This window comes from Mustela erminea, chromosome 5 (genome assembly GCF_009829155.1).
Source record: "Mustela erminea isolate mMusErm1 chromosome 5, mMusErm1.Pri, whole genome shotgun sequence".
NCBI classification, from domain to species: Eukaryota; Metazoa; Chordata; class Mammalia; order Carnivora; family Mustelidae; genus Mustela; species Mustela erminea.
In genome coordinates this window covers 139134288-139145267 of record NC_045618.1, presented here as the reverse complement: position 1 = coordinate 139145267, position 10980 = coordinate 139134288, and the positions used below count along the sequence as shown (strand labels likewise).

Below are 10980 nucleotides of genomic sequence, written 5' to 3'. Positions count from 1 at the left end.
GCGTGGGTTTTCTCAGTGAACTAAGAAGCAAGGTCATGGAATGTATCCATCATGAAGGCAGGGAAGGTAAGTATTATGAAGGCTAATGACTTCAAACTTGAAGATGTGTTCTATTTACTTAGTGTCTTTGATTAAAGTATCAGGGTCAAAAGTAGTGCAGGGAAGCAAAAGAAGAGGTAATTGGATGTCACCAAAATGAAGAGATTTTGTGCATTCAAGGACACCTGTCAAGAGAGTGAAAAGACAAGCCATGGCGTAGGGGGAAATATTTGCAAATCATATATCTGATAAGGGTCTTGCATGAAGAATATATAAAAGACTTGTACAGTTCAATAGCAAAAAGACAAATACAAAGTGAGCAAAGGACTTGAACGTACATGTCTCCCAAAGAAGATATACACATGGCCAGCAGGCATGTGTAAACATGCTTAGTCACAGTGTGACACACTTCAGACCCATTAGCATCACCAGCATGTGCGCACACACACCCCACGTGCACACACACACCCCACGTGCACACACACAATAACAAGCTTAAGTATGCAGAGAAATTGGAATCCTCCTGCATCGCTGGTGGGAGTGGCAATGATGCAGCTACTGTGGAGATGGTCAGCAGTTCCTCAGGAAGTTAAACATAGAATTACAGTGTGATAGCAATTCCGCTCCTAGGTATCTGCCCCCCTCAATTGACACCAGCTGTTCAAACAAGAACCTGTACACAAATATGCATAGCAGCATTTCACGGTATCTAAAAGATGGAAATGACCCAAATTACCCCTCAACAAATGAATGGTTCAAGAGCCTGTGGTGCATTTGTACAGTACAATATTATTCAGCCATCAACAGGATGAAGCCCTGATCCATGCCACGGCATAAGCCTTGAAGACATGAAAGGCCACATATTGAGCGATTTTGTTTATGTAAATATCCAGAAGAAACAAATCTGTAGAGACAGGAAGCAGACTAGTGGTTGCCAGGAGCTGGGAGGAAGGGATAGTACAGGGTACAGGATTTCCACTGAGGTGATGGAAAGGTTCTAAAACTAGGTAGTGATAATGCTTGTCCAGGGCTGTGTGAGGCCAACACCATCTTGAGCAAATGCTGATGGTAGACAATCGGACAACTTTTCTTGAGCTCAAGCCTTCACTTACATTCTTTCCTTTTGTTTAATCACACCCTTAAGCACACCCTTAGGGCATAATGTCCATGATCTTCCCTGGAAATAGGACTCTGACACACCTATTCTTTGTCATTGTTGTTGTTCTAAAAGGGGAGGGGGCAGAGAAAGAGGGAGGGCCAGCAGGTTCCACCCCCAGCGGAGCTCAGTCTCACAACCTGAGATCATGACTGGAGCAGAAATCCAGAGTCAGAAGCTCAATGACTGAGCCACCCATGTGCCCCAACAGACACCTATTCTCTGATTGGGTGGACTTCCAGCCTCTAGGGCTATAAAAGCAGCTCTTGGGGGGGGCAGTTTGGGGACCTACTGGTCTAGGGACTACCCTGAGATATACTTCTGTCCATAAATCTCCTTAATAAACCATTTCTTGTCAAGCTGGGCTTGTCAGCCTTTTTCTTTGGTCCTTCTGCTTCCTCAGCCCTAGGAAGTCGTTTTGCATATACCTCCCTTTCATGGAATAAATACAACCGATGCACCTAGTGCTACCGACTTGTACATTTTAAGAAGGTCGCAATGGTAAATGTTATGTTGTATGTATTTTACTATAATAAAAAAAAAAAACCAGTGCCGTTATATTCAAATTACATTATTTAAAGAGATGAAATTTATTTTATTTTTTTAAGATTTTATTTATGTATTTGAGATAGAGTGAGCAAGAGAAATCAAGTGAGAGCAGGGGGGCAAAGGGGCGACGGGGACAGAGAGAGGGGAGAAGCATGCTCTCCCCTGAGCAGGGAGCCTGACTCAGGGCTCTATCCCAGGACCATGGGATCACGACCTGAACCAAAGGATGACACTTAATGGACTGAGCCACCTAGGTGCCCCAAGGTGAAATATATTTTAATACATTTCTCATTCAGTATAACTTCTCATAGTATATAATTCTGGGAATTATGGGATTTTTCAAGCTGGAAAAGACCGTAGGGATTGAATGCTTATGGCTATATTATAAAGTTTGTTGAAAATATTTAACTTTTAATTACCACAAATACTAGGATTATTTATTGTTATGGTATTTTTTTCTACCAAAAGGTTTATAATTCTCTCTATGACTCATTGCTTAAGATACCCTGAACTCAAAAATTTACCCCTGGAAACCAATGACATCTGACTTAGCGTGAGTCACCAAAGCATAAACCATTGTCATTTCTTTCTGACACCATTGGCACTAGGGCAATAGCAAACTATGTAAAGTCATTAGCCTACGTGTTCAAATAATATACAGTCTGATTCTCTTCATGCTATAAATTACTGTAAATCCAAGTGTGCAGAACACTTTGACTAAGAATGAAATGTTATATCAATATTTGTCCTATGAACTATACACAGATACTTCATCAATTTACCTTTAAAATACAGTTCTTTAACAAAGTCACTCATTGTCATCAGCTTTTTATAATGATTCTACTTAATAAAGTACTGGCCCCCCAAAATTTTAAAGTATTAAGAAAAAATAAAGTATTTACTTAGGGAGAAAACAAAGAATTTTCCAAAAACTGGAAAAGTATTTTTTTTCAAGCAGAATTCCAAATCACAATTTTAACCTCATCTCTAACTCTAAAGGTGTATCACACCCAATCTTTAAATTTTCACTGCGTTTCAGGATTGTTCTTGAAGAGATATTCTGCCTATAATTGAAAGAGAGAAAAAAAAGACATCGGTTTAGAAGACAGTACTACTACGGTTTATCATTTCAAAATAAAAGTACATAAATCTTTACTTTCAAATGAGTAAGAAAATCTTACTATAAACTGTGAAGGTCTTAAGAGGCTATTTCCTCTTAAGGCACAATGCTTTCTCTATCTCAACTAGCTTTTTGTTTAGATTCGGGCATCTTTTTTTTTTTTAAGGTTTTATTTATTTATTTGACAGACAGAGATCACAAGTAGGCAGAGAAGCAGGCAGAGAGAGAGGAGGAAGCAGGCTCCCTGCTGCGCAGAGCCCGATGTGGGGCTCGATCCCAGGACCCTGGGATCATGATCTGAGCCAAAGGCAGAGGCTTTAACCCACTAAGCCACCCAGGCGCCCCAGATTTGGGCATCTTTTAATTTCAAATTGATAGTAAAACAAGTATCTCTTACCAGAAAATCAACGGGATCATCCGGTCTGACCTTACAACACTCATTCAGACCCTGCATCAGGGTTGGCATCACATGGGTCATTAAATAGTTTCTCAGGGGAATAGACTGGGCCTCTAGTAGTTCTCTTTCTTCTCTTTTTACTTCCTCTAGTCGCTTATTCTACAAATAGAACATTTGGGGGTTGGGCTAAACAGAAAGGGGAGAACACATTCACCTGATTCACCCCAGAGTACACTGGAACCCAATACTGCTGTACGTGGCCACTAGATTATGATCAAGTTGGCATCGCAAACAGCAGAGAAAAGATATAAATGGTGTTGTAACAACTGCTTAGTGTGCTAGAAAATAATAAACTGGATCCCAAACTCACATCTTAAATCAGGATAATTTCTAGCTGCCCAGATGAAGAAAGAGCCGGAGCGGGGGAAGAAAGGCATGAGGGAAAGAATCACAGAAGTGCTAATAGAAAGTCTAGAAGGTATTCATCTGGTGAACACGTGTTATTCCTTGCTTGGCATATGGTCCCTCCTCTCTTGGGAATAGTAACTCCAGATTCCTTTGAGAAATCTCCCTTCTTAGCGTGGTAGTTTAGGTGGGACTTAATCCCATCAGTCCAGCCCACCTCCTGCCTGTGGATATTAATAAAGGAGAAGCACATCAGATAGAACCCAAGGATGATGCCAGCGTGGAGAGCAGAGCACAGATAGGGACCCCAGGTCCTTGATGAATGATCTGAGTCACATATCAAGCCTTGCCTGAAGCCAGCTCTACCTGCCCCCCCCACCTTGATTTGAGTGAATCGTTAAGTTTCCTTTATTTCTAAGCCATATTGAGTTTGCTTTTCTGTCACTTGCAAGATAAAGAGTCCTAGATGATATTATCTGTTAAAAAAGCATTTTTCCCAGCAAGACAGTAAACCCATAAACCAACATGGGAAATGGACTGATGGATTTGACTACATACAACAATAAAACTTCTCTATGTCCAGAAGACACACCATAAATGCTGTCAAAACATAAATGATGAGTTGAGAAAAACCATTTGCAACAGATTATAAAAAGCTAGGCTATCCCGAGAGGAACACAATTTGCATACATCTGCACATAACTGACTCATCACCCCATCACTGTATGAAGCAGGTACTATCCTCCTCCTCCTCTCACAGATGGAGAAACAGAGACACAGAGAGAAATCTGTACAGAACCACAAAGCTACCCAGAGAAGGAGTGAGACTTTGACTCTAGCAACACAGCCTGGGAGACCCTTGTCTCATGAGCCCCCTCCTGTTTCTATGACTACACTACCTTATCGGGAGCTGTTCTTGCAAAATACTAAGAAAAGAACATACCGCCCAAACATGGGCAGAGAAAACGTGCAACATGAGAAATAGAAATGCCAATGAACACAGGCAGAGTTGGTACATGCCTGACCCGAGAGATGAACATTAAAGCAATGGGATGGGGTTTTGGTTATCTGGTTGATATTTTGTGAGCAAAACTGAGAAAGCAGCATGGAGGAAGTGTAGGGAAAGCCACTGGTAGACAAGGTGTGAGCTACTCTATCTACCCTTGCTAGAAGGTAGTTTCGAAATACGTATCCAAAATTACACCACGTGTAGTCTGACCTAACAAAATTCAGGAATTCATGCTAAGGAGATAATCAGGCACCCAAAGATGTGTGCTTAAGGACATCCTTCATCTCCCCGTTCCTTCCACAAATATTTGTTGAGTGTCTTAAGTTCAAGTCAAGTTCAAGTTGAGTGTCAAGCACAGTTCTTGGCATTGGACATGTGGTATTGAACAGCAATAGAAAAAAATCCTTGTCCTCATGTGATTTAAATTCTGTGCAGAGAAAAGACAGTAAGATAAATATATAAAATATATGGTCTCTGAGAATAAGTGCAAAGAGGGAAATTGAGACCTATAAAAGGGGATAGGCCATGCGATGGGGAGACGCAGGGGTTGACATTTTAAATATGGTGTGCAGGAAAGGCTTCCTTGGAAAGAGGGCTTTTTAGGAAAGACTCAAAGCAGGTAAGGAAGTTAGCTGCAGACACTGTGTGTTGTTGAAATGCATCACGCCAGAACCTGGAAGGCCCCAATAACGAGTCTCATGGTGATGGAAGCCTGTGAAACGTTTGCACAGGGAATTGCCCACGTGGGTCTGTACATTAGAAGGACTGCCAGCGGCAGCTTGGGAACAGGCTGGAGATGGACAAGAGCCCAGCGGGGAGACCAGGGAGGAGGCACCATGATTCCAGCGAGAAACTCCGACCCTGATCAGAAGTGAGGAGCTGCGGGAGGATCTGAGTGCGATTTTCAGTAGCAGAATAGGCAGGAATCCATGATTTGGGGAATCGAGAGGGTGAACGAGGCTGACCATCCAGGTGAGATGTGTAAATGGAGGAAAATCAGAGGAAATCCCAAGGTGGGCCTACGGCACCATGGGACCCAGTTACAAGAATCTGGATTATCAGTACTCCTGGTGAAGGCTAGGTGCTATTATTGCGATTATTTATCCCAAGCAAAAGACCACGGGCACCTTTTAGGAAATTGGCATATGACAAAACAAACCAAAACCAAAACAAACACAAACACATGCTTGGGTATTTCCATGACATTTCTCTAGGAGCAGGATGGGAAGTGCAGCTGCCAAAATGGCTTGGCGTCCCGCCCCCAGACCCGCGCACACACTCACGCACCCACTCCTCCCAGCGGGCGATCTTCTCCGCCAGCTCCACGGCTTCCCTGTGCTCCCGTTCCGCCTCCTCCATGGCCTCCTTGGCCAGCCTCTCCTCTGCAGCCCTCCGCTCCTCCTCTGCCTTCTCTTCTTCCGTTAGGCCATAATTTCGAGGCTCCCCAATCTCTTTGATGAGCTGTTTGATGGCAAGTCTGTTTTGAGGGTCTTCAAGTTTTCCTACATCTTTCAATACCAGGAGAGAGGAAGGAGATCAGCACACACTTACATTCTCCAAGGTACCACTCTGAGACCCCATTCGGGAAAATTCTTTGTTCTCATAAATGTGCTGTGGAAGTGTAAATTACCATGATGTGATGTTATGTTTTGTTACGTTAGGAAATGACCACAATGGGCTTTGCTGTTCCGGTGGCCAGGATGGCTCAGGATTTCTTGGCTCACGAGCAAATACCAGCCCTGTGTCTGGGAGTCCTGGGTCTGGGAGGAAGAGGGGGGGCTCCGTTTTTGAGCTCTGACAGTGCGGATTTTGAGCAGTGGGGGATGGGTGCGATGGACTTCCTTAAAAAAAAAAAGAGTTCTCCATCCCTGGAAGCATCCAAGCAGAGAGAGATGCTGCTGTGGGGGTTCCCACAGGAGAAAGCCCTATACTTGCTGAAAGCCCGACAGGAGTTCCCCCATTTCTTTTTCTTCTTCTTCTTCTTTTTTTTTTTTTTTCCTGTTTCTGAAACTCAATGATCCTGGGATACATTTTTAATTAATAAGTAAAACAAACCATTTCAGTTAGCCTACTTGAATAGGGAAAAGTCCAAATTCTAGAATATCCAACTAATTTAACATTGAGACCAAAACAACAACAACAAAAAACCAGCAGCAGCTTTTTGGTAAACCATGGGTTTCTCTACAAAGTTGCTCCACACTACATTCTACACCCACTCTCTTGGGTTTGCTAGGAAAGTGCCCCCATCAGAAGGGTGTGCAGTGGACGATTTTTGTTCTCAGCGCCTCAGATCTTCCTAGGAGTAGGGACCTTGGCCTCATGGCACAACCATCGCCACGCCCCCTCCCTGCCTTCCTACACTATGACCTTGACCCAGACTAGAGGCACCTCTAGCTTCTGCTTGGGAAGAGGGGAAGAAGGGTCAATATACATCACTTGGTGGGAGGAAGCAAGCCCCCAAAAGTGAACAAAAGCAAAATAAAACAAAATTCGTATATTCCATGCCTTGCCTGCACTCTGACACTTTAATGTATTTCTCCCAATTTCTCTAACAGTAATTACAACTTGATGTGCTTGAAAGTGCTCTGAAACACTTTTGAAGAGGCTCACTTTTGGAGACCTGTGCTGCCCAAACCTATACTTGTGCCCTGACCCTGGGACAGGGGAACTGCTGACTGGAGATGGGAACCTGCCCAAACCATGACTTTGGATTTGCCCTTCTAGGGCTGTGTTATTAGGGTGGAAGGTCTAGCTCTAGGCTTGGCTCCCAGGATAGAAACTCCTGGGCTGTGGGGCAACCCCAGTTCACTACGTGAATGATGGAGGAGAGATGCTGGTCCAAAGAGCCAGAAAGAAAGAGAGTCTGAGAGAGGAGAGAAGTCCAGACTTGCCAAGAGAAAATGCAGGTGCCAGCCCTGTTCCTGACCCTTCTCGGCCAGGGCCCGGTAGCCTGCATTCCTGACCTTGACCCCTCCCCCACACCCATCCCCACTAAGATTTATCTCTCCTTTCCCTTTAACGTCATCTCCTCCTCGTCAGGGTGGAGATGAGGTCATATGTGACCAGCACACACACACAATGACCTCGCATCCAGTCCTCCCTTCGTTTCTGTCTTTCTCAACATTTCTCCCCAGGGCTTTCCTGATTTTTCCATAAATCACTTTCTGAGCATTACTGAAAAGATGGCAATCACTGTTTTTGTGCAATGTCCTCACCATTCTCTCCCAATTCTCTAATCAAATAGGGTGAGCTACTTTCCATATTAGTAGATTCAAATCCTAAGGTTTTACATGGAAAATGTGAGTCCAGGGCTCACAGGAGGACAAAACCCAATCACTTCTTCGGGGGCCAAACAGATTTTGTAGATTTATAAATTGCATTATCTTTTTATTGCTTAACAGCACACTATGTCATGTCTTAGTAATAACAAAATTAGTCAACCATTGCACCAGACACTTCCTATCTCCTATCTCTGCATTTGTAGTAACTCTACAAGGCAAGGGGTATTTTCCCATTTCACAGATGAGAACACAGATGAGCAGAGCCAGCCCTGAGACCAGCTCTCCTGCTTCATGTGGACATGATTCCTTGGCGGTACACCTCCCGGCACTCCAAGGTCCAGATGCTGTCCTCTCTGGCTCTTGAGGGCAAAGAGAGACCCTGAAAGACCTCCAGGGGTTAGCCTGGCCACTGAGTTCTACCAGGCTAGGGGTTCCTCACCAAACTCAGGGGAGGAAGAAATGTCAAGATCCAGGAAGCCAGAAAGGAAGTTCAGCGGTTCACCAAAGTCCAGGGAAGTAGACTATGACAGCTGAGATTTGAAGCCAGGAACAGTGACGGCCAAGTGAGGCTGATGACACATCCTACTTACTGAGCGCCTGCTGGCTGCTGAGATCTGAGTTCAGTGCTTACTGGAAACACAGGGGAATGCGGTGAAGGACAATTTGCTTTCTGAGTAGCAGTGGGGGTCAGACAGCCGGTCTAAAGGCCAGGAGGGGCTCTGGGAAGAGCATCAGGGCCCTGCAAAGCTCTGGGGACAAAACACTGCCCCCACGGAAGCAGCCAGCAGCAAATATACATATCTTTGAAGTGTCCTTCAAAAAAATGCCACTTTGGTATTCGATTTCATAACCTATGCATATATTTTCATATGCCCCAACACCCCCCCACCACACACCAAATCCTCAAGTAGAAGGACTCCCCAGAAGGAAAGCCCTGTTTGTCCTGTGATCTCCTGGCCCCAGGGACATAAGCTCTGCTTCCCTGTCCCGCCCTCAGCCCTGCGACAGACTCCAGACTCCACAGACTCCAGACTTGCACCAGGGGTGCCTGGGGGCGGAGGGATGGGGTCCTGACACTTGTCAGTGGTTCTTCACGTTGACCTTAGTCTCGAGCCTCGCTCATACCAATATGTATCGGGTGGATTTCAATCTCATCGAAATAGTTGATGACAGTCTCATCCTCGGTATTGAGGTCCCGGTAGTTGCTCAGAGCCCGGAGGAAGCGGTCCTGGCTGTAGTGGGTTCCCGCCACGACGCTCTCGGGGAGGTTCATCACCCGCTCCTTCAGGAACTCATCAGAGGCGTCGAGCACACAAACGAACTCTGGGGAGAGAGCGGGGCTCCTGAGTTAACCCGAAGAATGGAGGGTCTAACCCGCAGGTGGCCCGGGCCAGCGCTAACCGAAATGTCCGGTGCCCAGGCTGGACCTCAGTGACTAACTGGCCTCCCTGCCGCCTCTCACCGAGGAGATTACATGCATACAAATCACTGACATTTCCAGACACCTCCCCATGAGGCCCAGCCAGCTGGTACTCTGTGAGCTCTGTTAGTTTTCTCTTTTTCCCCTTCTTCCTTTCTCATTCTTTCCCTCCTTTCTTCCTTTTAAGAAAAAAAAAAAAGCAGCAGAAATTGGAAAGCACAAATCTCTAATGAGAAAAATATAGCAAATAAAATGCCAAATAGCAAATGGTAGCAAATCTAATCATCGAGTAAAAAGAAATCCGATAACAAAAAGCAGCAGAAATCGGAATTAGCGCATCTCTGAAAACCCTGTGGCATCAACCATCAGCTGCTGCCCAGCCAGGCCCCCCTGCACCTTCCCCTGCCTCCCTGCACAGCATCACAGGCTCCCAAGGAGACTAGCGGCTGAGCAAACTGATGGCCAATTTGGCCAATTAATAAAAACAAGGGCTCCCCCTGGGACTTGAGTTTCCCCAGATCCAGCTCTTCTCACGTAATGCAACTGGCCAGGAAGCGTCTGCCTCCCATTCAACAGAGCGCCTATCTGATGTCTGACCCGGGAATCAGATTAACGATAGGGGTCATTTCATCCACCTGTGATTTTCTATTAACCTGTGAAAGCGGCTGTTTCTCCAGCTTCCCATATAAGTTCAGTGGATGTAAGTTGCGTGAATGAGTCATCAGAGCACACATCAGTGAAACAGACTTTCTAGGTGAGTTACTATACTCAGAGGTTCTCAGCGTGGTCAGAGTACGCGGGTGCCCAGATCATTAACCAATAACGTGCTACCCGTAAGAGTCCGGAGAAGCCTGGAAGCCGTTTAATTTTTATCCTGAAATTGTACTGGTTCCCTGTGGGCCAACCCGGGCCCATCACCTGACTTTGTAAATTAAGTTTTATTGAGACACTTAAAGATTAATTAATTAATTAAATTGTATTGGTTGGCCACATAATAAGGCCATCTTCACTCAAATGCATTCTAATAAGATTTCTTGAATGAGTGAGAAAAGGAAGAGTACAGAGCAGAGCCCAGAGCAGAGGGTGCCTACAGGGCAAGTGGCCCTCCACTGAGAACCATCTGCTCCCTGCGTTAACAGTGAAAATCAAGGTTGAGGACAGAGCTTGCGGAACAAGATCCAGTAAATTCATAACCATAGTCTGAAGCTGCCACTATTCTGACCTATTTTAATTTAGTTTAGATGCTCATCTGTGATCATCTGATTTTCTTGAGTGGCTATATTCTGAAAAGGAAAGGAGATAGCTAGACCTCCAAATGCCTGTATAGTACTTGAATTGAAATGATGTCAACAAAGTCATTGAAATTTGAATCTAGTTAAGCTCCATGACGTCAGACACCTAGAAGAAAAGTTAATAAATCTGTTAGTGATCTAAGACGTTTAAAATGCGATGCTGTATTTTTCTTCCCAGTGACTGGGAGAAGAAAGCTTCCGGTCAGCCAAACACCAAGAACAGTGATGGACTTGGCTTCTAACTTTCAAGAATTTTAGCAGGATGAAATATATTCCCCACTAGATGGTTTCTTCTTCTTCTTTTTTTTTTCT

General features: G+C 44.7%; 1 protein-coding gene across 2 annotated transcripts in view; it reads right to left on the bottom strand.

The window, feature by feature from the left end:
- Positions 1-1977: 1977 nt before the first annotated feature.
- AK7 (adenylate kinase 7) overlaps positions 1978-10980 on the bottom strand; it is a 74202-nt gene continuing 65199 nt past the window's right edge. For both annotated transcript variants that reach the window (XM_032345207.1, XM_032345208.1), the window contains exons 15-18: positions 9082-9279; positions 5963-6183; positions 3262-3420; positions 1978-2808 (exon numbers count right to left, since the gene is read on the bottom strand). In XM_032345207.1, the coding sequence (XP_032201098.1) occupies positions 2770-2808; positions 3262-3420; positions 5963-6183; positions 9082-9279 (617 nt within the window). In that variant the 3' untranslated portion in view covers positions 1978-2769. The remainder of the gene's footprint in view (positions 2809-3261; positions 3421-5962; positions 6184-9081; positions 9280-10980) is intronic.